We start from the raw sequence: 25,492 nt of genomic DNA, 5'->3' as shown, positions 1-25,492 counted from the left end.
AAAGCAGTCGAGTTTGTAGGGAGTTATGAAGGACATTCTTGGAAATAAGGCTGGAATAGTCATGGACATCAGCTTAAGGAGTGTTCTCTCTGGCAGACTCTGATAATAAAATAAAAAGGGGACTAGACTTAAGTAAAGTCTATGTTAGCTACAAAACCACTTGGTTTTCCTAGGAATACTCACTGTGCTAATTGAGTTTTAATTTTTTTTTTTAACACAAGCAAATAGTCCCTTTCCTCAATAACTGAAGTCTTTTTTTTTTTTAATTTATTTCTTTATTTGGCTGTGTTGGGTCTTGGTTACGCGCAGGCTTTCTCTAGTTGCAGCGAGCAGGGGCTACTCGTTGTGGCACACAGCCTTCTCATTGCGATGGCTTCTCTTGTTGCGGAGCACGGGCTCTATGTGCACAGGCTTCAGTAGTTGTGGCACACGGGTTCAGTAGTTGTGGCTCGCAGGGTCTAGAGCGCAGGCTCAGTAGTTGTGGTGCACAGGCTTAGTTGCTCCGTGGCATGTGGGATCTTCCTGGACCAGGGCTCGAACTCCTGTCCCCTGCATCGGCAGGTGGATTCTTAACCACTGCACCATCAGGGAAGTCCTGAGTTTTAATTATTTATTCACTGGATGGAATCGCACTATCTCTTCCTGCCATCCCTGCTACCTGCAGGTCATTTGCCAATTTCTAACTTCTTTTTAGAATATATGCCTTCATCATTTATTGAGTACTGGTGCTGGGGATCCTAGAATTAAAAGGCACGGGCCCAGCTCTCAAGGAGTCTAGGAGTTTGGGCAGATGAAAAGAGAAATGGCAACAAATATAATTGTTTGGGAAGAGGTGGTACAAAGGAGTGAGAAATTCTCTCTACTACCGGGAGTGTGGAACTAGATTTCAGACAGGTGGTGATATTTAATTCGGCCTTAAGGGATGAGTAGGAGTTTGCCAAAGAAGTGAGGTGGGAAGGCCTTCCAAACACAGGGTGTGGTCTGTGCAAAGGTGCATGCACGTCTTCTCAATTCTCCCATCTTCGATCCTACAAGCTTTATAGAATGGACATTTTTAAGTTTTATTTTCAGGCTCATAGGGGAAGTTTGATGATAACTGGCAGGTGCTTTCAGTAACTACAGAACAAGAGTTGGCATCTAAGTATTTGACCCTCAAAATTGCATTTTACCTTAATGCTACTCTGGTGGAGAGCAATTAACAAGAAGTCAGGATTTTAGTAAATCAAACTGGTTATACCCTCTACTCCCAATTATTTTACTGACTTTTACTTTTCCAGGGCAGCAAGGGAAAGAATCGTAAATCTGTGTTTTGGGGGACTTAGTAACACATTAGTCACCAATGAGACCCCTTGTCTCTTCAGTTTTCACAGAAGGATGGGAGAAGTCACAATTCACTGTCATATCTGGCTCCTAATTTTGCCATTTGCAGGAGACTGGTTCCCTCTGAGCTTCTTAAGTGTTCACAAAGGTATCTCAGTCCCAGATAGACACCCAAGACCGTCCTGCTCAGAAATTTGATTGCCAATTTTAGCTCAAGATAAAAAAACCAAATATATCAAGACGGTCTATGAGGGTGTGAGAAAAGGGCTATTTTGTCATCCAACACCCTCATTTGACAGGGAGCTGGCCAGAAGCTGCCGCCCACAGATGGGGAAGGAAGACAGAGAGGGAGGGCCGGGGGACAGAGCAGAAACATTTTGGGGAACTGCTGCATCGCGGGCAGTCTCTGATGCACTTCCTCTCTCCTCCACCCTCGGCCCCGCTTGCCCTCTCTCTTTCTCTTTCCTTTTCTTTCGCGGTAGGCTTATGCGTCAGTTGCCGAAAGGTGGGGACATTTCCTGCCGCCTTTGCAACACTAAGGTGTCTCAAGGGAGGCTGTGCCCCATTCTGAGCTCCAGGCCGAGAAAGTGAGGGCCAGGGCAGCCCTGCCAGGGGAGACACCAGCTCACTGCCTCCCGGTTTGCACCTGACCATGTCCCTGGCCGAGACCATCAGCCTCTGGAATGAAGGGGTGCTAGCAGCCGACAAGAAGGACTGGAAGGGAGCCCTGGACGCCTTCACCGCTGTCCAGGACCCACACTCCAGGATTTGCTTCAACATCGGCTGCTTGCACACGATCCTGGGAAGCATGCCCGAGGCGGAGAAGGTGAGTGGAGATGCCTGTGCCCGTGGCCTCCCCCGGGCCTTGGTCATTAGCGGTTCTCAGCTCGGCTTCTCTTTAGAAACCTCTCAGGAGCTTCGGAAGCACAAAAGCTGCGCAGGCCCAGCCCACCCCCAGAGATCCCGATTCAATTGGCCTGGGGAGGAGCCTGCGCAGCCACAGTTTTGAAAAGCTCCCCAGGTGGTTCTAACAAGCAACCGGCTGGGAACCCTTAGCTGTGGGTTATGCTCTCCTTTATTCTCCATCTATTACATTCAAATCATTCTGGAAACTTTCTTTAACACCTTTTTGAAAGCCTCCCTACTTTGTTTTTTCTATCAGCTGCTAGCCGCAGAATTTCCATCTCACTGCTTCACACCTGATTTTAAAGCACTGCTTTTGGCTTTCCCAGACGTTCCTGTGTGTGAGCTTTGCCTGCCCAAGAGATCAAGAGAAGGTGCTTAAGAAAAATCGGTTTCATCTCAAGTGACAATTCTGATCAATTATGTGGTGCATTCTTTTAAGGATTCTGAGGCCGGTGGAAGGAAAGCAGACGGTGATTGATTAATGATGTCTGCCGAGGACAAGTTGTGGGGTGTCATGGTAACTTTCTCAACTATTTTTTCTCTCATCCTCCCTAGTATGGGGCTGAGCATTCTCAACAGTCACTTTTTCAGATTGGGCATGGTAAGCTGGAAACAATATGGCGTTTGGAAGCAGAAAATCTAGGATCAAACCCCAGCTCTGCCTCTCTCTGGACCTTTGGTCTTGAGGAAGTCAAGTAGACTTCTGGCTCTCAGCTTCTGGAGAGGTTAAACATCATGAAGATTGAGTGAGGCACCAACTATTTTTTTAAATTAATTTTATTGGGGTATAGTGGATTTACAATGTTGGGTTAGTGTCTGCTGTACAGCAAAGTGAATCCGTTATTCATATACGTATATCCACTCTGTTTTAGATTCTATTCCCATATAGGAGGCACCAACTAGTAAAGTGCTGTGTAACTTCACACCACTGTGTAAATGTTAGTCCTTATTTTTACCTTTTACTGCAAGTCTTTGCAAGGTGGTGTGGACTTGCCGGCCCCTTGAAAGGGCTAGTTGCTACCACAGCCATTCTCACCCTGACAAAGAGGGAGAGAGAGGCCACTTGGAACACCTGCAGAGACTGCCAAGCCTGCCTCCAGCTCCAGAGTGGGCAGACAGGAGTGCAGAAGGGCCCTGCATCTGGCTGGAGGGAGAGGGCCTCCACCTCCTCTCCGGAGCCTCCCCAGGGGCTGAGCCAACGGCACCGCAGATGCACTGTCAGGAGAAGAGGTTGGCCAAGCTCGGCAGCTGGTCTGGGTGCAGCTCTGCCAGCGGGGGCTGTTGCCTCCGGCCTCTCGGGGCTCCTGGGCGAGGCTGTGCGGCCCAGCTCACCTCTCGGCCCGCCCACTCCGCCGTCCACCCTTCGTCTCCCTGCTCTAGGTTTCTCTTTGCTTTCTTCTGCTCTGGCATCTCATTCTTTCTTTGGTTTCATACTTGAGTCCTCACTCCTGGCATTTTCTATGCCTTCTTATTTGTTATTATTTAAATTGTATAATATTTCAAAACAGTGAACAAAATGGCCATAAGAACACACGTACTGATAATTACCTTAATTTCATAATATTTCTGTAATACATTTATAAAATAAATATTATGCTGTATATAACATTTTCATTAGGTTATTTTCAAATTTGATTACTTTTATTATTTTAATCCTGTCAGTAATCTTGAAAGGCAGATATGAATATCCCCATTTTACAGAGGAGAAAACTAAGGTTCAAGGAGATTAGGTAAACTGCCTCATGCTACGCCACCAGGAAGTGACAACACAGGGCATTCTGACCACTCAGCCTCCGGTCACCTTCAAGACACGAACCATTCTCGTGACCTTTCCTGACTCACCCTCTGGCTCATCTCACACCTCCTCACTGCCTGGCTGTTCTCCCCACAGGCCTTCACCGAAAGCATTAACCGAGACAAGCACTTGGCAGTGGCCTACTTCCAACGAGGGATGCTCTACTACCAGATGGAGAAGTAAGTGGTCCAGTGTTGCACAAGCTGGAGAAATGCACAGAGAAACCCCGAGGGGGTCTTGGTGATGCCAGACCTGATGTTTGAGCAGTATCTCCCCAGCCTCTGTTGGGAAGCATGACTGGACCTTCTCTGGGAAGTTATGCAATCAGTCAGCAAGAGGCAGAAGCCCTCTCCGGGGAGGGAAAGCAGGCCTGCTGCCCAGTTATGGCCCACGATGAGCCTACATAACTACCACAGGCTAGGTGTGGCACCCCACCAGTGTTCCTGATGGGTCATAGCCCAGGTGGTGATACCTTGTCCATCAGGGGAGCATCCATGGTGGTCTACTACTATGAGGTATTGAGCGTCACACAATGACGACTGTCATGAAACCACATCAGAACCTTCCTTCGTTCCTGCAGAATGTGTTTTCAAACACCCGGTTTAATCCATTCAATGAGATATAATTCAGCCACCAAAGTGAGAGTATAAGCAACATTATATGTACAAGAATATATTAAGGGCTTCCCTGGTGGCACAGTGGTTGAGAGTCCGCCTGCCGATGCAGGGGACGCGGGTTCGTGCCCGGGTCCAGGAAGAACCCACATGCCGCGGAGCGGCTGGGCCCGTGAGCCATGGCCGCTGAGCCTGCGCGTCCGGAGCCTGTGCTCCGCAACGGGAGAGGCCACAGCACTGAGAGGCCCGCATACCGCAAAAACAGACATCTAGCAGGGGGACTCCCACCCCGTTTTAAACACAAAGCAAGCCTTTTGAATAATGTCAGTTCTTTCTTTCTCCCTCCTCCTGGGCCCAGATCTTTAACCATCCTGATGGGCAGAATTATGAGGAGGATTTTGTTGGGCTCATTCAACCCCAGGGAGACACAGGCGTTGTTATTTCACAGCTGAAACTCAGCTGCTGAGCCCGCTCGCCAGAGAGGCAGGTACACCCGCAGGTTAGTGGTGACAGAACTCACGCGTGCCCTCCGAGAGGACCTTCCGTGCTCTTACAAACAGGCAGTGGAACGTGAAACAGGACACCTGCCTTTCCACCCGCCTGCTTCTTGGCTCAGTGAGTCGGAAAGAACAGAGATGCTTACCTCGCCCCCCTTCAAGGGAATGCCTAAAAGGATGTGTAAATGACTTGAAATTCTTCTTAAGGAATGACCTGCCTGCTTTTTTTTTTTTTTTCCCCTATAATATCAACGTGGAAGCTGAGGCCAGGGAACAATTTGCCAGGGTCTCCCAGTTAGCGGCGGGGCTGGCCGCAGTCTCTTGGCCCCTGTCCTAGGGTGCCTTCATTACCCCACACCACCTGTCGAGGGTCCCCGCCAGCCTGTGTCCAGATCCCAGGCTTGCCTTCAAGAGAAGCCACACGTGGCAGCTCTGGGTCAGACAGTGGCCGGGGGGCTTTTGGTTCAGTTGTCTGCTGGGAGCCACCAGACAGCCACATTTGTTCCTGCCAGGACAGGGGCTGGCGTGGGGATGGGGAAAGCTTGATGTTTGCTACTTCTAACCCCTGCTGTCTGGCAATGGCTCCCTCCCACCAGGGCATCTGTGGAGGTCAGGGGCAGGCCAAGCAGGACTGGTCCAGGTCCTGCCCACGCCCCCATGGGCGCTATTTTTTTAAGTGGTTTTTGGGTTGTTTGTTTGTTTGGGGGTGTTTTTTTGGCCGCACTGTGTGGCATGTGGAATCCTAACCAGGGATCGAACCCGTGTCCCCTGCATTGGGAGCCCGGAGTCTTAACCACTGGACCACCAGGGAAGTCCCACCCATGGGCACTGTTGATATGGTCGGCCCTATTCTCCACCACGAATCCAATGACAGCCGCCCTGATTCACCTTGAGCCAGTCAGCACAACGCCAACCCAACAAAGCAGAAGGGCAGAGCCAGAAGTGATAGAAATGCTGTCTGGCTTAAGTGATGCTTTCTGTTTCCTTTTTCCCAAAGCGTGTGGAGGAGGAAGGCGGGGACAGGAGACTACAAAGGCCACAACACCAGTAGCTAAGCTGGACTCAGGAGAAGCTGAAAGAGAAAGCTCTGGGCAGGAGGGTGATGCCAGTGGCTGTGAGGAGGGGCCCCTTGGAGCTGCGTCAGGCTGGCCTGGCCTCCTGGTAGGAAGCAAGGCACAGGCCATGGTCTGATCAGCCCCGTGGGGACGTGGAGGCCAGCAGGTGCTGCTCTGCTTAAAGCTCTCAGGGGAGACTGAGGCTCTCTTGGGAAGTGACAGGCTGGTTGTCAGAAAGGTGGGAGGTGTGTGCAGTCAACAGAGACAAAAATACCTGTGGCTGCCTGAAACTGGGAGGCTGGCAGGGTTACTGGCATGCACAACCCCAGGGGGTGCCGTTCACACTGGGTTCTGTGGGATGCTGGGGCTCGGGATTGGCGAAAAACTAGAGAAGGTCAAAAGAGATTAGACAGGCTTCTTGTCCTAGTGAGACGGACGTGCAAAGAGCAGCAGACACACGTTTTATTCTTTATGCCTCCGTACCTTCAACTGGTTTCTTTCCTGCAGATATGATTCCGCCCTTAAAGACCTTAAGGAGGCCCTGACTCAGCTTCGAGGGAACCAGCTGATCGACTACAAGATCCTGGGGCTACCATTCAAGCTGTTTGCCTGTGAGGTGAGAAGGAAGGGCCCAGCCTGGGCAGGGGTGGCTGCTGGCTGAGGGGCAGCTGACAGCTGAGATGCACGTCGATCTGTTGACACATCCGGGAGCCTGGAAAAGGCATTTCGCCGCCCCTGCCTTAGGACTCAGATTTTTCCCTTAAGAAAAGACTCAGATCAATTGCTTCGGGCTCCTCATGGAGTCCTCGGTTACCTGAGTGCATGGATTTGAATAACGTGAGGCTCAAAGTACCATGTAGAAATGAGTTTGCTGGGTTCTCTGAAGGGAGGCTTGGCTGCACACGAGTATGTTGGCCTGTGAAAGTTGTCACAATAATTTGTATAATTCAGGTGAACAGACAATTTTCTCAGCATCATACTGACAAATCCAAAATCACGGGTTCACTTGCCATACAGAACCTGCCGTAACCCTGCGCAGTTCCCAAGTTACACTCTTTGCGATGCGTGGTCTGGCCTCATGTACTTGGTATATACCCAAAGAGAGAGTGAGGACAATTTAGCACCAAGCTGTCCCCTCCTGGTCAAAGAACAGCTCAGAGCACACAGTTAGGAAAGGTCTCCATAGAAGGATAACTTATGTTCTGTATGACCAAGACGGAGAGGCATGTCTGGCTGTGACTTCATAGGTTCCTGTACTTTTTCCAACCCACCCTCTGCACTCCCGTTCTAAACCCCAAATATATACCAGTAGCTTTAAAACGAAAATTCATGCAAATATCATAGATCTTTATTTAGAAGAATTGGTGAAAAAATGTCCCCTTGTTTTAGTTTCTCAGACAGGAGAAGCCAAGTGTCCCCAGGGTCACTCCAGGCTAATAATAGAGTCCACAGCTGCCTGGGCCCCTGGGGACACATGTCTCCCCCCAGCCCTGTGACAGGATAGCAACTGACTTCAGTTCTCCCACACTAGGGAAATGAGGCTTTTTGGTGGGAATTGGCTGGCATTTGGCCGGCTTCTAGAGTACCGTCTCTCAACTGTGGTCCTTTTGATACGTTGGACCAGCTCATTCTTTATTGTGGGGACTGCCCTGTGCATCGTAGGGTGTTGACCAGCATCCCTGTCCTCTACCCACTAGATGCCTATAGCACCCCACCCGCAGGGTGACAACCTAAAATGTCTCTAGGTATTGCCAATTACCCCTGATTGAGAATCACTTACACAGAACCGCTAGAGAAAGAATCCTAGAATGGTACTATCAAAGCAGAATTCCATGGGAGGAACATTTCTCCTCTAATTGGAGTTGAAATGACCAGGGGGCAGGAAATACTGGCTGTATGGGCTTCTCTGTAAGTGAGGCTGGACTTTTCAGGGTCCCGTATACCACATGGGACACTCCAGTCACTTCCCTACTTATAAAGCCACCGCTTCCTTCCCACCAGGGTTCTGAGAAATCACACCATCCTTTTTGAAAAGAGTCTGGGGCTTTTCCGGTCATGGAGTCATAAAAACCTGTTGCTAGAAAAGGTCTTAAGAGCAGGTGGCTGAGAACCAAACAGGAAGTTTTAAATGGCTTCGAGCTCTCCTTTCTTCCTGCACACATGGTCAGTGTTGGGCTGGGCTGGCCAAGCATGTATGCGGAGGGCAACAGCTCATTGCTGCTCAGAAATAGCCCAGGAAGGGAGCCTAGATCTCTGTGTCTGGGCTTGGTCCCTGTGTCCATCGTTCGGCACCAGCCACTAACTCTATGGAAAAACCAACCATGCCCGCCATCCATACTTGCCTTGATAAACTGTCCTTTTTATCTGGATGAGGCCCTGGACCAAATCACAGTGTGGGTGGCAGGCTGGTATAGAGAAGTGTATTAATGATCTGCTGCTGATTACCAAATTGCTCTACAGCAGAGTGGCTTAAAACAATACTGTTGATTCTCTCACAGTTTCTGGGGTCAGGAACCCAAGCTTGGCTGGGTGGTGCTGGCTCAGTGGCTCTCGTGAGGTTGCAGTCAGGATGTTGGCAAGGCTGCTGTCATCTGAAAGCTTGGCTGGGGCCGGAGGATCTACTTCTAAGGTGCCTGGCAAGTTAGTGTCACTGGTTGTCAGGAGGCCTCAGTTCTTTGCCACATGAACTTCTCCATAAGGTGGCCTGAGTCCTGTCATGACATGGACTTCCCCCCGAGGAAGTAATGAACCAAGAGAAAGTCATGTGGAGCCTCAGTGTCTTTTATAACTTAGCTTCAAATGTCACACCTCCCTCATTCCCATAATATTCTATTGGCTACACCTGTCAGCTCCCTTGGATGTGGGAGGGTGAGAATCACGGGAGCCATCTTGGGATCTGAGAGACAGGGAGCAGATCCCTGCCCAACACTTACTAGTTGTATAAACCTAGGGAAGTCATGTGTCATTTACTAGCCTCAGGTTCCTCATCAGCTGTAAAGAAAGGCTGAGTACTTACCTCATACACATTTGCTAATAAATTCACTCGTTTTTGCATACATTTATAATGCCTGCTGGTGTCAGGCAGTGGAGGTCCAGGAGTCTACAAGACAGTGTCAGCTGCAGAAGCTCATGGTCACGTGTAATGCGAGGTGATAAGGTTAGGGCAAGAGAAGGGCTAGGGAAGGACTATGGAAGCACGGAAGTGAGGCCCCTACCTTGTATGGTGGTTGTGGGGTTAGAGGTAATGCAGATAAAGTGCCTGGCCCAAAGGGGCGGTCAGTAAATGGTATCGTTGATGATGGTGATGATGATGATAAAGACAATGACAAGGACAGGCAGCACTGATTTCCAGGAGCCCCAAGTTCTTCGTAGATTTAGCCTTCTGACTGCAAACACACAGAAACCCCAGATGGCATCAGTCTGCAGACTCGGCCCTGTGCTCTTCCCCCAAACCATGTGGGCTCTCCCCGAGAAGGCAGGCGAGACCTCTTTGCTCAGCCTCCGGGCAAGTCCCAAGATAGTTCCCCAGATAATAGTAATGAGAGCAATGAATTCAGCACCTCGTGTGTGCCAAGCAATTGAACTCAGTGCTTTATGTGAATTATTTATTTCTGACAAAAATCTGGGGGCAGGAAACATTACTATCACCATTTTATAATGAAGCCGAGGCCACATGCTAGCAAACAGCCCTGGGGTACCTCCACTGCACTGCCTCCACGTGTTAACAGCTTGGAAGGCCAACAATCCCCTTCTCCAGCCGGGCCTCGGTTGACCAGTTCTACCTCCTCTCTGAGGCCCTGGAGAACTGCCCACACCCCACCCCGGGGCATCAGGCTGTGACTCCCATCACTTTCACCTGGGAAAAGCTTATAGCATCTCCTGGCTGTTTAGTCGTGCTCCATACATGCTGCAAGGAGCCCTAAGAACTTGCTGCACTGTCGTTAAAAAGAAGTAAAGTCAACCCTACTTGTTAGCTGCCATCTTGATCTTCTCCCACCCCAGGTATAGTGCTGCCCTGGGTTTGTATCGAGCCTCCTTCCACCTCCAGTGGACTTTTGCCCATGGAGTTTCCTCCTGCCCATATGACAACGTCACAGTCTTGTTACTCCTGTGTTCTGCACAGGGTTCTCTTGGTGCTGATGCCGAATGATGCATCTGGAACCCTCTCTCTCTCTCCATCCCACACCTGTCCAGTTTTTGAGCCCTGGCTCAGTGGCAGAAGCTGGTCTGGGAGGCCCCAGACCTGTATTTTATTCCCAACTCTTCAAGGGGCGTTGACCACATCACCGTTCTCAATACCAAAACCACACAATAATTCTAGTCCCCTGCTGACCTGCCTGGCTGTTGAAAGAACGCACACGATGTTGGATTTGTGCATTACATGATGTTTTCTGTACACCGTCCTTGTGCTAGATATAACTCAGGAGCAAGATTGATGGTATTTTGGATATTCCCAGGAGAGCTGGGAAAGGGAGAAATGTCACCAGGCAATATTCCGGGAACACACGTGCAAGCTCTCCCCTGCGTGGTCCCTAGATTCCGAGCAGCCTCAAGTTTTATGTTGCGGCCTGTGCTTTTCTAGGTGTTATATAACATTGCTTTCATGTACGCCAAGAAGGAGGAATGGAAAAAGGCTGAGGAACACTTAGCATTGGCTGCGAGCATGAAGTCTGAGCCGAGACATTCCAAAATCGACAAAGCCATGGAAAGCGTTTGGGTGAGTGCGCTGGGGAAGCAGGTGGCAGGAGGACTTGCTTGGGTTTGTGTTTGTTTTTAGTGCACGTGCGGATCGGGACGTCGTAATCGTGGTGCTTTTAGCTCCTCTGAACTCTGGGTAACACTGATCTTGGGGCATGTTTCCATGTGGTATGGGACAGCAGAGCCCTCCTCATGCCCCTCTGAGGGGCGCCTGGTGGCAGCTGGGGAGGGGGAGAGGCTGGGGGCTGGGGCCGGCACACAAGGGCAGAGGCTGTGCCCGCTTGCTCATCCCTGGGTCCTCGTCACCTGGCTCTGTGCCAGGTGCATGACCGCTCTCAACAAAAATGCATTGATTATGTGAACGAATGGTGAAACGTGTCCATAGTTGGAGCACAGCTGGGGATGAAGCTGGTTTTAAATAAGATTTTTAAATACCAGGAACGAGGGGGCTCAAGTCAGTCTGTACATGCCTATCCACGTCTGCAGACACCAGTCCCAAGAGAGCACTGTCGTGGGCCTTGCTTGGGTCAAGGGCCACCTTTGTGGTTGTGGTGCCTCCTGGGCCGTGAGTGCCAGCCCTGCCTGAGCCACACAGAGTGGGAAAGGGGCAGCTCCCCTAGGAGAAGAGCGTGCTGGGCAAGCAACACCCACAGATGGCCTCATGGCCTCTCGGTGTAAGGCGATTGTGAACCCAAATGGTCCTACCTTAGACACCCTGAAATAATAACAAGTCTGGCCCTGCACGTTGAGAAGAAGTGCTCTAGTGAGGTTATCTCAACGGATCCATGCATCCATTCATTGAGGGACGCAGGACAAGCACCCTTAGCCCCATTTCACAGGTAATAAAAGACCATGTTCTCTGTGTTTTAGAAACAGAAGCTGTATGAGCCAGTAGTGATCCCTGTGGGCAGGCTGTTTCAGCCAAATGAAAGGCAAGTGGCTCAACTGGTCAAGAAGGATTACCTAGGCAAGGCCACGGTAAGTGAGGTCACTCAGCGTCCCCTGAGATCCCTCCGGCATGGGCCCTGTGGAGCAAGGGGAGAGGGACTCTTGGGAAAAGGGCACCTGCCTTGTGGCTCTGCCCTGGGAGAGCAGCAACTTCTAACCCAGAGGGTCAGCAAGCCCATCTTTAGCCGCCCTCCACTTCTGTTCTTTTTTTTTTTTTTTTTTTTTTGCGCTACGCGGGCCTCTCACTGCTGTGGCCTCTCCCGTTTGCCCTCCACTTCTGGAACCAAGTACCCGCGAGAACAGATCCAGGGTGTGAGAAAGGAGGGAATCTTGGGGAAAACCACAGAAGGATGGGGAAGCAGTGCTGACCGAGCCCTCACACCTTCCTTTCTCCATTTCAGGTCGTGGCATCTGTGGTGGATCAAGACAGTTTCTCGGGGTTTGCCCCTCTGCAGCCACAGGTGAGGTGGTCCTGTCCTTCTCCATGGGTCGAGGTCTCCAGAGCTCTCTGTGAAACAGCCAACTGGGGAGAATATTTGTGCTGAGCTGCCTCGTTTTAAGGGCTCCTTCAGCTGAGCTCTCAGTGCCACTGAGGGTGTCTGCATGACCATTCTCTGTCACGGGTCCCATGACTGGTGGGGGAATGAGGCAGTTTTAGGCTTAATCTCAAGTCCTCAGGAACCAACACTCCTGCTTCTCCCCAAATGCCAGGCTTCACTTCTCTAAGTTCTAAGAGAGCTCTGGTGTGTATCGTCTCTCCCGAAGTCTTGACCATTCTCTCAGGAAATTGAAACACAGCTAGGGAAGGCTTTTTCACAATGCCTCTTCTCAGACACAGGACACAGGGGCTGGTAGGGGACTCCCATGGGGCCCGGGGCCTGAGGCCGTGGCTCTTGTGGCTGCATCTGTCTGCCAGCGTGCAGAAGATTTCCTCGGGAACACAGGTAGGGGGCCCAGGGTGAACCATCTTTCTGCTCAAGCTGGGCTCAGAGACACAGATCCAGATGGATTAGGTGACAGTGGGTCTAGAAATGTGAAGGCAGAGCTCCCTTATGAAGGGAAGAGGGTAGGGCCGGCTAAGGAAAATTCTAGCTCTGCTGCAAAAGAACCGTGATGGACAGGAGTGTCAGTCCACACTAGCAGAGGGAGGCGTTTCTGAGCGTGGCAACCATGGTCCAGTGTACACATACCTGGTCACCCTGAGAGCAGCGCTGACAGCCTCCGGGGTCAGAGAGATGACCGCTGACCGACACCGGGGCACTGGAGGGTAAGATGAGCAAAGGAGGAGAGCAAGAGAGCCACAATTCTTTGACCTCTTGCTTCACCATAAAGTTGAAGAGAGCCTTGCGGGATTCCCTTGGGCTTCAGGGCAGCCAGGGGACTCCCAGAGGGGAAGAAGCCCGGATAACTGGGCTCCGTGCTACTCAGTGTAGAACAGGGAACACACCTCAAAAGGGGAGTCTTGCCTGCTCAGTGGCCCTTGGGTTCATTTTTAAATACCCACGAGTGTCATGTGACAGAGCAGACAATAACTATAGAGCAGCGCTTTGGGAAACTGTTCCAGGAAGGGGATGGAGCTCAAAGGCAAAAGCACCCTCATGACACCGTGTTGCTCTGTGATCGCTGAACTCCAGAGACCAGGTGTGGCTCAAGATGAATTGCTGTGCTGCTGAAACCTGGGCCCTGGGAGCTGGTGGGAGGCGTTATTTTCCCGTGTTTAGTCAGGGCACAGTGTCCTCTCCCTAGACAGTGTTCTGATTGAGCCAGAAATGCAGTCTTTGATATTCTGGTCTGGAAGGAGGCTTAAATTACCCTTAACCGTCTGTTCTCTCTCCCCCTCCTTCACTTACTGTCCTGCCCTTCGTCATTTCTCCTGAATGTTCAATAGGCAGCTGAGCCTCCGCCCAGGCCCAAGACCCCAGAGATCTTCAGGTAAGTTAGATTTGGGCCAAAATGCAGACTATCCAAACTCCAAGCCTGAACTGATGGCAACAAAGGGCTGAAGAAGGTGAAGCTGGGGTCGGGGGCCAAATCCTGTGCAGTTTAGCCCAGCATGCCCGCTCCTCCTGCTTTCAGGGCTAGAAGGGAGTGAGGCAGGGGACGGAGCCCTGGCTGTGGTGGGGTCGACATGGGGGTCTGGCCACAGCTGCGTGGTGGCCCCGTGTCCCCAGGTCAAGGTGTGCCCAGAGAGTGAGGGCTTGTTGCTGAAGTGCAGCAGTGTCTGTGGAAGGTCGCCGCTGGGGGCCGCACGCCGACCTCAGGGTGGAGAGCTCTCTGCAGGCCGCAGCCACCTCGGAGGAGGGGAGGCCGGGCTTCTGGAATCAGGCGAGCAGAGTGATTCCAGAAGCTGGAACGGCACGTCCTTTCCTGTGTGGGCGTTTTTCACTCCCTATTGGCACCCGTTTTCTGAAGAAGGAAGAGGAAGGACTCAAGAAAAAGAAGTCATGTTTCTGTAAGATGAGAAGCCAAGAATGACATAACCTACAGCTTTCTTAAGAGTTATCTCTAAGTGAGGAAACAAGCCTAGCTCCCGCGCCCGATAGGGAAGGGTGTCACAAAAGCTGAAAAAAGTACCAAAGCAACTACAAAAGTCAGGGGGCTGGATTCCTCAACTCTCCATGTGCTGGTGGAGGCAGTATCCCCTATATACATGAATCCGGTGTTTGGAAACAAAAGGAGGGGCTGGAGGGAAAGGCAGGAGCAGAGTGGGAGGGAGGGAGAACCAGCAAGGCCAGAGCGAGTGGAGGGAACATGGGCCTGCCTCAGTCGCACGCTCCGAAGTGGCACAAATGGGACGCCCCAAGAGCAAAGCAGGCCTTGAGGAAACGGTAAAGGGGAAACGACATTGTACAAGGCACACCTAGGCCAACCTCAAAGCTCTTTACACTCTCCCCCAAGCCTCCCGGCTCATCTCTCCCCCCGCCTGGTGGGGGGCTCATCTCTCCCCCGCCGTGTGCCTGACCCACCCCCATGCTGGCTCTAGGTGATTGCTCTTCCCCCCTCCCCAACTCATCTTCCTCACCCAGCGGGCTCTCCCCCACCTTCACCTTGTGCCCCTCCTCTGATTGGGCTCTACCCAGGCTTCGGCACTGGCTAAGCATACCCAGGAAACTTCCTCCTCAGAAGGGAAGGGAGGGCAGGGATGGCAAGGCCTCGTTATGAGTGTTGTTATATTTCTTTTGTGCCACTTGCACGTATGGTTACGGAGCACGTTCACGTGCAGTTTCCTACCGAGTCCTCTTGGGACCTCAGGCAGGCAACCTCCCTGCTCAGGGTCACCTGGGCAGTTAGAAGTGGAGTTAGAAGGTGCCTGGAGTGAGCTGGCTCCATGGCCATAGTTGCTGGTCCATAGCGCCAGGGGATGGGATACGGTCCAGGCTAGACAGTGGTTGGGATCTTGTATCTTGTGTCTATCCCCTCTTCTTCTCCCCCCTGCCTCCCCCTGCAGGGCTCTGGAAGGAGAAGCCCACCGTGTGCTGTTTGGGTTTGTGCCTGAGACACCAGAGGAGCTCCAGGTCATGCCAGGGAACATCGTCTTTGTCTTGAAGAAGAGCAGTGATAACTGGGCTACGGTCATGTTCAACGGGCAGGTATTCAGAGGACCAGGGGCGGGCTTGGGGGCACGGGATCCTGGCAGCACATGGAAGAGCTTTTTGAGGAGCAGTACCTGCTACCCTCTTTCAACTGTCCACCCACCCCTCCCCATGTCTCTGGGCTGTTCTGTGCTGTGACCACTGATGAGCGCATCTCTATTTCCCACTTTCTGGCTCCGTGGTGCTGCACTGCAGAAGGGGCTTGTTCCCTGCAACTACCTTGAACCAGCTGAACTGCGGATCCATTCTCAGCAGAAGCCCCAGGTACTGTAGTGCCAAGGTCTGACCTGTCCCCCCCACTTCCCCCCCAAGCCCCCCACCGACAGACCACGGAGGAGAGAAGAGCAGCGCGGAAGAGGCGCTGAAGACACACTAGTCCCGAGCCCACCTTGCATTGGTACCAGCTGCCCAGAGCGGAACCTGGGGATGAAGGAAAAAACCCAGATGTGCTGAGTAGAGGCATTGGCAGGACCTACCGGGGCCCCCCAGCTCTGTGATTCCTCCCGGTCAGGGGTGACTTGACCAAAGCTGTAGCCTATGAATGTCAGGTCTTCCCAGAATGTCCTCTTCACCTGGAAGAATAGTCAATGTGTTGGCTGGTGAAATCCATGCAAATTTAGAAATCTGCTTTAAAACACTGAATGAGCACAGGCCTTGCCAGCCACTGCTTCTGATGCTGCTGCCACCGCACCCTCAGCCCCCATCTCAGTGACCTGCCCTTCTGCCAGGCCTGAGGAGTGGTCTTTGCTGCATCCATGCAGATGTCTGATGGCAGTGGACCCTGTCTCTCTCTAGACTATGCAACCAGTTGTCCCCTGTGGGCTTGGCCCTCCCTGGCCAGAGTCACTATGTCCAGATGACAAGTTCTAATTGCCATGCAAATGGGAAGTGGAATGTTTCCTTTGAAGGGGCAAGATGTGGAGTGAGAGGGTGAGCTAAGACAAGACTCGGGGTCCTACCCCACCTCCAGTGGGTTTCCAGGGTGGCTCAACGGGGTGATTAGGCAGCAAGGGCCTTTTACCTGGGGGCTAGGATCCTCATTTCTATTGCGATTGGTTTTCACCAGGTCAACCTTGCGTCCCATTTAACCAACACTTTCCTTAGTCTCCCCTGAATGTTACCACCACCCCCAGCTTTTAGGAAGTCGTTTGCATCTGGCTCCTTTCCATGGGGGTCTGCAGGGTCTGCCCTGCCCCCAACTCCTACCCCTGCCTAAGAACTGTGTCTGAATGAAGGTTCTCACCCTCTCTTCCTGTTCCCTCCAGGAGGAAACCTCGCAGGAGGCTGATATCCCAGGTCCTCCCAGTTCCAGGGCTCCTGGGAGACCCCAGTTGTCACCAGGTTTGTGTCTCTGGAGCAACATCCCAGGGTTGGGTGTAGCTGCTCTCCCAGCCTTCCAGGGAAATGTGGTTTCTTGTCCTCCCAGCAGGCCACTCAGTTTAGGACCGCACGGCCCCAGAGGCCCCTCCCTCCTGTACCACTCACCACTCACCGACCCCAAACATAGGAAATCGATGGCCTTCCTCCCTGCCTGCTCCAGAACACTCGTGGGGCTTGGGCACACGTAGCTGCTTTCTAGGGGCACTGAGTATCCCAGCTCGCTCATCAAGTACGGAGACCTCAGCCCAGGAGGAAAGTTTCAAGTAATTGCTTCACATGTTTACTTAAAAGGCGGATGCAGTGGCTCTTTTCAAATGTCTGAGGAACTCTGTCTGGAAAAGAAACTGCTCTGCAGAGCCCTGAGGGCTGGACAAAGAACCATGGGGCAAGTGTGAAAGGCAGACTCTCCTGATGTGTGGAGACGGCTGCCCTGGGAAGTCAGGGGCTTTTTGTCACTGGTACAGATTAAGCCGATTCTGAGTAAGTGCTTGGCAGCGGTGCACTGAATAGGTGGCATGTCCAGATCCTAGGTCAGTGATTGTCATGCCCACCTGGTCATTAGAATCACTTGGGATGCTCCCCGCCCCTATTTTTATTTTGAAAATATCAAGCCTACAGAAAAGTTGAAAGTATAGTACAATAAACACCAGAATACCTTTCACCTAAATTCAGTAATTGTTAACATTTTGGACCATATACTTGCCCTGCTCCTCTCTCTAGTATAAAATGTTTTTCTAGTGGCTGAGCCACTTGAAAGTAGGTTACAGACTCATGATACTTCACCCTACACTTCAGCGTCTGTCTCCTAAGAACAAGGACATTCTTCTGCATAAGCACAATATAATTGTTATATCTAGGATAATGTTAATATTATATCTTAATTATATAATATAAATTGTATATTTCATATTCAAATTTCTCCTACTGCCCCTCAAAATGTCCTTGATAGCTTTTTATTTTTGGTATTTTCTGTCTAGGGGTCCAGCAAACATATTAACCTAGGAAGATTTTAAGAATTTGGATTCCTAGGCCTTTGATTCTGGTGTTTTAGGACTGGAATCAGGCTTAGGAACCTGTATTTCTAGAAAAAACTTCCCAAGTGATTCCAGTGATCAGCTGGGTTTTAGATCAGTGATCGTTTTTGATCATGCACCCCTCCCCACCATGGTGAATATCTTTAGAATATCTTTATCTTCTCTTATATAAATTATATACATACTTCTATATTAATATATTTTGCACATTAGAAAACATACACAAAAATAAGGGACAAAATGAAAATAAGTGGTTCTAATATTTCTTCTAGTGGCCCCTGGCTCATCTTACACTCTCTGATTTTCATTTCTACGGAGCCCACTGCTTTAACTGACCTTTGGGAGTCTTGAATGATACCACTACACCAGCAGCACTGCTGTTAACTGACTTTGGGGAATCCCTCCCTAACCCCATGGGTTGGTGAGAATGTGATGGTCCTTTGATAATTACCTATATCCTCCCTAAATCAGAGACTTGGTTCATCTGTGTGTTCATGGCTTCGCCCTTCACATCACCCCAGTGATTTACCCTGCAGTTTATTACGATTAGTAATCATCCCAGAGGTTAAAGGACAGGAAGTTGGGTGCCCTGTTCTAAGAGGTTTCCTCTTGTATATGGCAGGGGCTGGCCAAGAGTGTTCATTCATCATTGTCTTTTGTTTTATTCCTTACCTTCTTCATTTAGGTCAGAATGAAAAAAAAGAGCCCAAGGTAACTTTTTTTTTTTCCTTGTACTATTTTAAGTGGTAGAGGAAGGAAGAGCTTGGGCTGCCCACTTAAGCATGTCCACGGGTGTGTCTCCCTGGATTACAGAAAGAGACCCAAAGGAAGGGTAGACCAGATGCTACCACACATACAGGGACACCCTCGACAGTCCCTCCCTCCTCCATGCACACACTGCCTACTGGCCCATGGCTGGTGGGCCAGATATAACCCAGCAGGAATTCTTATCCAAGTGAGAGTTGGGCTGGAGGACAGAGCTCTGAAGGCCCTCTCGTGTTACTGTGAAACCAGGTACTTCTTGGCCTCTCCCTGTCACGGGGTGCTCCCTGTGATCCGGCATGTTTCTCAGAGGAAGCCTCAGACACTCATGAGTTCCCTTTGCTTGCTCTCCCCACAGGAAGTCAAGCTCAGCGTCCCCATGTCCTACACACTCAAGGTGCACTACAAGTACACAGTGGTCTTGGAAACTCAGCCCGGGCTCCCCTACAGCCAGGTCCGCGACATGGTGGCTAAGAAGCTGGAGCTCCTACCGGAACATACGAAGCTGAGGTGAGCTCCACGCAGGGGGCAGTTAGGGGGACAGCTGGGGAGCCTGCTGCTGGCCTGGTGGATGGCAGTGGAGGATGGCTCTGCACTGATGCTCTCTGACTTGATTCTTCCTCATTATCTCTACCCAGCTATCGGCCTCGGGACAGCAGTGAGCTGGTGCTCCTTTCAGAAGACAGCATGAAGGATGCCTGGGCCCAAGTGAAAAACTACTGCCTGACTGTGTGGTGTGAGAACACAGTGGTGAGTGCGGTGAGCTCAAGGGCATCTAAGGCCATGTTTCTAATGGGCCGCTTCCTCAACAGCAGTTCAGCATTTACCCGGCACCTTCTGTGTGCCTGTCACTAGGCTTGGGGTTAGGGATACGGTGGGTGACAAGCCTCAGCTCTGCCTCTGTTCCATTGCATCCTCACCTGGGTTGCAGCCAAGAGAGGGTTTCCCACAAGAGAAGAGCAGGCCCAGGCGCCCAAAGAAAGCTTCTAGTCCCTTCCATCTGCAGCCACACCTAATTGTTTCAATGTTTAGACCCATCACTATCAAGCAAGGTTGGAATGAAGTCATAGCTTGAGGCTGAGCTCACAGCCATTCTTCACCTTAAGTTTCCACCGGTTAGAACACTTGGGAGTGAAAGAAAGTAGTGAGCATTTATTTCACAAAGAGATGCCTTGGATAAAAACCTCCTACTAACAGCAAAGCATCTATTGAGAACTTCCCATGTGCCAGGTACCATGCAGTCTGTGTATAATTCTCATAATCCCCATAACTCTATGAGGCAGGTATTGTTATCCTATTTTGTAATTTAGGTAACAAGGCAAAGGGAGGTGAACCTGACCAAGATTACACAGAGCCTGCCTGTCGTACTCTTGAACACCTCGCGATACTAACAGTAAAAGGGCAGGTTATCTATAGGACCTGAGGTCTAGAAAAGAGTTAACTGACTTTCCAGTAAGAATAAAGGGAGTCAGGAGCAAAGTTTGAGGCTAAAAGTAGTAGCTACAAGTTATTACTCTTGGACTTTGTCCCTTAGTCTCTCAAGGAAAAGTTGTCATTTCTTTTCGTTGTAGATGTTAATTATCTCCCCCAACAATGGTCCTTGGAAACCAACCATCTGCTTTCTGTCAACATACTTTGTTTGCCTTTTATGTGATTTCACACTAGTGGATCATACAGTATACACTGATATATTCTTTTGTTTTAGTAGTCCATTCCTTTTGAACGCTAAATGGTATTCCACTGTATGGATACCACAAGTTGCTTATTCATTCACCTGTTGGTGTACTTTTGGGTTGTTTCCAGCCTTTGTCAAGTGACATTAATTCTTCAACCAACATTTGCTGGGCTCTTACTGCTCTCTTAGATAGGCACTAGAGATATAAAAACTAGTTAAGACACAGGCCCTTCTTGGGGGGAAGACAAGGGCAAACAGATGACTACAAAGCATGTGTTAAGTAAACTGATGGAGATGCATGAATGCCTTACCGTGTTATATAAGCACTCAGGAGGGTATCTCACCCAAAGAGGCTGGAGGGAAGTGGGACAAGTCAGTAGCCTTCCTAGAGAAAATGATGCTGAAATTTGTCTTGAAGCTTATCCTGAAAAAGGTACATAGAAATTAGCAAGGTGGAGGAGGTTAGGATGGATGTGTTACATAGATGGAGAGAACTTTGGGAAGACCACAAGAATCACCATAATGGGAGAAGGGGGCTCAGTGCCACTGGATGCAACCGGGACAGCGGCTGGAGACAAGGTTGCAAAGGCCACAGGGCCAGATCAGGGAAGGCCTTGTACACTGCTGTGCTAGGATGATGCTATGAGCAGGGAGAAAATAGAGAGGGCTTGCTTTGGATTGATGATTCAAGGGGCATATGAGCAAGACAGGGAGCTCAGCTAGGCTGGCCGGTGGGCTTCCTCTGAGTACTCAGCTCCCCATCCACAGTCTGGAGGCTGGGGTGTCCCGACCAGAGTCCGTGAGTCTGCAGTCTCCACTGTCCACAGCTGTTGTCGAGTAGGGTCCCAGTGACATTTCAGTTCTCCCTCTACTCACCTGTGTTTCCTGCTTCAGCGTTTGTCGACTGTGGCATCTGCAGTTGTATCAGTCTAGGGGGTATAAAATTAAATAGTTCCTAAGTGAATCCTTGGTCAGTTACTAGTTTTCACGTGCAAGTAGATTTTGAGGCCGTGGAAATGACCAAAGTGGGAAAGCTATTCCAGACCATGCAGGCCTTGGGCCCACAGTGGAAGGCAGAGTCCCTCCACCAAACCCGCATCCCTACAGCTGGGCAGGGACTTCTGCTCAGTTAGGGAAGGGTCTCTTTGGTAGGTTCTCACTCAAAGGCAAATGTTCCATGGAAAGAAAAAAAATGAATGGGAGGGGAAGAATTAAAGAGGACGGGCCTGGAGGAAGGCCCTGTAGTAAACCCCACAAAGTAAACCTTGTGGTTATCTAACAGTTCAGAAAATTGCCTTCAGGAAGTAGAGACATTGGAGCTGAGACGTCCTGGTGCCTCTGGCTGAGAGGAAAGGCCCAGGGCCCTGAGGGTGCATGCCAGTGCAAGGGGTCCCTTGAAAGTTTGAAAGGTCACTCTAGGTTTTCCAGTTGTCTGTTTTTGGACTAATCCCTTCAGTTCTGTCTTTAAAGGATTCTGCTTAGGAGTTCTGCTCTAAATGTGAACTACTTCACTGAAAAGGGTTTTTTTTTTTTTTTTAATGTTTGAGATCATTGTTAATTTCTGTAACAATTGTTAACTCCTGCAGGGAGTTTCTGATTAATAGATTTGGGATGGCGCAGAAAATTTGCATTTCTGTAACAAGGTGCCCAGTGTCGTGGGTACTGGGGAAAGGGTGTTGGATTTGGGAGTTAGAAACCCAGGTCTGACTTTAGGTCCTGTCACTTACTTGTGACTCAACCTCTGTTTCTCCATCCGAAAAGAAGTAACACTAGTACCTATTCTACCTTTTTTCAGGATTACTGTAAGGTTTCAGTAAGATTTTAAGACTATCTACAGTCCTGCATACCTTTTGGTTTCATTTATCCAACCATCCGGTGTTCATAAAGTACATGCCAGGTCTATGCTAGGTACTGACCACAGACTGGCCTTTCTGAGTTTATAACCCAGGTGCTACACTGACATTTTGCTGACTGATGCTGACTTTGGTGATGTGCAATGTTCGCTGCAGGAAGTTAGGAAAACTAACAGGCCTTTTATTATTTCAGGGTGACCAGGGCTTTCCAGATGAAACTGAAAAAACCAAAAAATCTGATGCTAATAACCAGACAACAGAAGCTCAGCTTAAGGAAGGGAGCCAAGTGGTAGCACTCTTCAGCTACGAGGCTACCCAGCCAGAAGACCTGGAGTTTCTGGAAGGGGATGTAATCCTGGTGTTATCAATGGGTAAGTGCTACTCCTGGATTAGAGTAACTAATTCACATGTTAGCAGGAATAAATTCAAGAGCAGAGAGAAGAAAACATCAATAAGCTACAAACTTTAGCCGATGTTTTCAATATCCTGCCTAGCTTTCAGCCAGAGGGAGCAAAACTGAGCACTGACCTTTCCATCTGATGCTCTCTCCTGGGCAGGGAAGCAACAAATGGCAGACTTAAATCACATTTTGATTATTAAAGATTGTTTTGGAAGCCATGGATTCTCATACCAGAACTAATGAATTGGAAGGTGGTTAGAATCATATTGCCTTTGCACCAAACCACATGATACTGATCTTCTGCAAACTACAGTTCTTTGAATTGATATACTTTTCGAAGATGAAGGAAGAAGGGGATAAATTTTGCCTTAAGAAGCAATTATTCAGAATTGCTCTCTCTGGCAACTTTCCTGGATGTTACAAATCAAACACATTAAACACTGAAATAAGTGGAGGGTTCTAATTTAGTTCTTCTCAAACTTAAGTATGCTCATGCATCCTTTGCAGTTTGTGAAATAAAATTCCTTGGCCCAGCTCCAGAGATTCTGATTCGGGTCTGGGGTGGGGCTCACTAATTTGCTTTTTTTTTTTTTGTGGTACACGGGCCTCTCACTGTTGTGGCCTCTCCCGTTGCGGAGCACAGGCTCCGGACGCGCAGGCTCAGCGGCCATGGCTCACGGGCCCAGCCGCTCCGCGGCATCTGGGATCTTCCCGGACCGGGGCATGAACCCGTGTCCCCTGCCTCGGCAGGCGGACTCTCAACCACTGCGCCACCAGGGAAGCCCTAATTTGCATTTTTAACAAGCTTCTAGGTGATGCTGGTCTACTGACCATACAGAGGAGCACCGCTCTAACTCATGGTTTGACACAGTCTTATTTCTCTACCTGGTAACAAGCCAAGAGTCACATCAAAAGCTTCATTCACATGGCTGAAATCTTGTGCATTAGTAATGCAAAGTGGTGAAAACCGAACACTATTATCGATTATAACAGAAAATCTAACAGGTTAAGAAACGAGAGCAGGAGATTTTAAAGTTAATGGGGTAAAGAGTGAGTGTACACGACTGTGGCAACTAACTCAAAATATGAGTAATGAAAAACAGAAACAGGATGCACAATCAGTGCCTATCTTCTGAAAGGGAGAATGGAAACTCAGTTGTAAGAGTTGGATTTAACTCCCCACACCATTTTTAAAGTGTCAGTATCAACCAATCAGCTAAATTGTCCAGAGGTTTTTTTTCAGGGTTGGGGATAAGAAAAAGACAAGTGAATGCTCTGAAAAACCTTCTGGGTAGGTATGCAGAGAAGGTGGTGTACTCTTTTACTGGGATATGTATAAAAGTCTAAGTTGGTCTAATTCAGAAAGTATCCATGTAATATTTTGATATAATAACACTTACAGAGAAAACAGATTCAGCATAAACATTGTGTGGGGCTGAGGGGCGAGTTCAACTGTATTCAAGAGAAAACAGATTCAGCATAAACATTGTGTGGGGCTGAGGGGCGAGTTCAACTGTATTCAACAGTTATGAGAGAGTTTCATTCCAAAAGTTTCTCAAATTTAAAATGTGAATCACCTAGGGAGCTTGTTAAAATGTATTCCGACTCAGGTTTGGGGTAGGACCTGAGATTTGGGCATTTCTAGTATGCTCCCAGGATCCACGACAAACAAATGCTGCTCCGTGACTCACATTATAGGAGGAAGAATCAAGACAACAGTTTGCAATTAGAATCACCTTGAGTGAACTTTAGAAAAAACTCTGATGCCCGACCACACTCCACACTAATTAAAGCAAGAGTTTCTGGGGACAGGATCCAAGCACCAGTGCTGCTGTAACATCTGATACAGATGTCTTACATCCAAAGATGAACTTCTGAACTGGTTCTATGGTCTGGTAGATGGGCTTTGGAGTAGGTCATACATACCTAAGGTGTCTGGTATTTATTGGCAGAATGACCCTGAACAAACTATTAATCTCTTTGGGTCTCCTTTTCCTTAGTAAAACGGGGATATTATCTACAACTGAGTTATGAAGTCTGTGCCTGCACTTTATTAGTCTCAAAATAGGTGCTATGAAAATTCTTGTATTTTACAAACATGGACTGAACCCATCACTAGCTCCAACTCTCAATTCTTTGATCATTCACCAGTGAACATTATTAATATATTTAACCAATTGCATGTCCCTTTCCTGTAATCAAAACAAAGATTCCCAACAAAGCTAAAACTCTTTGTTAAAAAAAAAATCGTATCTAAAGATTCATTATTCAATTTCTTTCACTTTATTTCTTTGGTAACATTTTGAAAAGTCTAATTCATTCCTTTGCATTTTATTCCTCCATTATCATGTCTAAGACAGACAGAAACCAATAATGAAATGGCTAAGTCCTATGTTTGCTCTTACCTCCAATCACTTTCCAAAGCAGACTTTTCCCTGTTAGCCCAACTGGGGGGTGAAGGACTGACAAAAGATGTGTGCAATATTCAGATGAGGTAATTCTCCTATACTCATTTTAGAAATTGAAGTATACTTTTCCTTTTATCAGTGAATGAAGAATGGCTGGAGGGGGAGTGCAAAGGGAAAGTTGGCATTTTCCCCAAAGTTTTTGTTGAAGAACGTACAACTACAGACTTGGAAAGCACTCCTAGAGGAGTCTAGGATGTTTCACAACCTGCAAAGTTGAAGAAAAGGAGGTACCGTCATTTGCAAGATTTAGCACGCCTCTGCAGTACACTGTACAGACATCGCTGTTTGGAAGTATTAATTCATCTACTTTTCCCTGTTAAAATTTAACCTATTAGACAGTGATGTGGCACTTAAGATGATGATTACCTTGGAGGTGGCGAGGGGGTGGTGGTTGGAAGAGTCTGGAAGGGCATGAGGGGGTCTTCCAGGGTGCTGATAATCTGTTTCTTGCTCTGAGTGCTGGCTACCCAGATATGTTCAGTTCGTGCAAATTC

General features: G+C 49.2%; 1 protein-coding gene across 2 annotated transcripts; it reads left to right on the top strand.

Annotated features, from left to right (window-relative positions):
• Positions 1-1,799: 1,799 nt before the first annotated feature.
• NCF2 (neutrophil cytosolic factor 2) lies at positions 1,800-25,492 on the top strand. Of its 2 annotated transcripts, XM_082673432.1 has the most exons (15): positions 1,800-2,146; positions 4,118-4,200; positions 6,695-6,803; positions 10,770-10,904; positions 11,756-11,863; positions 12,235-12,294; positions 13,722-13,765; positions 15,282-15,423; positions 15,622-15,690; positions 16,692-16,767; positions 18,526-18,551; positions 18,961-19,112; positions 19,241-19,352; positions 22,324-22,501; positions 25,078-25,492. In XM_082673432.1, exons 1-15 carry the CDS (start codon positions 1,973-1,975, stop codon positions 25,188-25,190), a joined length of 1,581 nt encoding a protein of 526 aa, XP_082529558.1. In that variant the 5' UTR covers positions 1,800-1,972; the 3' UTR covers positions 25,191-25,492. The 2 variants fall into 2 exon arrangements, with proteins under 2 accessions (XP_082529558.1, XP_082529559.1); XM_082673433.1 differs by lacking the exon at positions 18,526-18,551 and having other exon boundaries at positions 16,692-16,771; positions 18,915-19,112.

The sequence above is a fragment of the Grampus griseus genome (assembly GCF_964374135.1).
Source record: "Grampus griseus genome assembly, chromosome: 1".
Taxonomy (NCBI): Eukaryota; Metazoa; Chordata; class Mammalia; order Artiodactyla; family Delphinidae; genus Grampus; species Grampus griseus.
The sequence above is the reverse complement of the archived record's forward strand: the minus strand, read 5'-3'. Positions and strand labels throughout refer to the sequence as shown.

What these genes read in the sequence shown, in the direction of transcription:
- NCF2 (XM_082673433.1), top strand. Translation starts at nt 1,973, where the DNA reads ATGTCCCTGGCCGAGACCATCAGCCTCTGGAATGAAGGGGTGCTAGCA. An exon ending in TGTGGTGTGAGAACACAGTG is followed by an intron (nt 19,353 to 22,323) that starts GTGAGTGCGGTG and finishes TTATTATTTCAG; the next exon opens with GGTGACCAGGGCTTTCCAGA. An exon ending in AATCCTGGTGTTATCAATGG is followed by an intron (nt 22,502 to 25,077) that starts GTAAGTGCTACT and finishes TCCTTTTATCAG; the next exon opens with TGAATGAAGAATGGCTGGAG.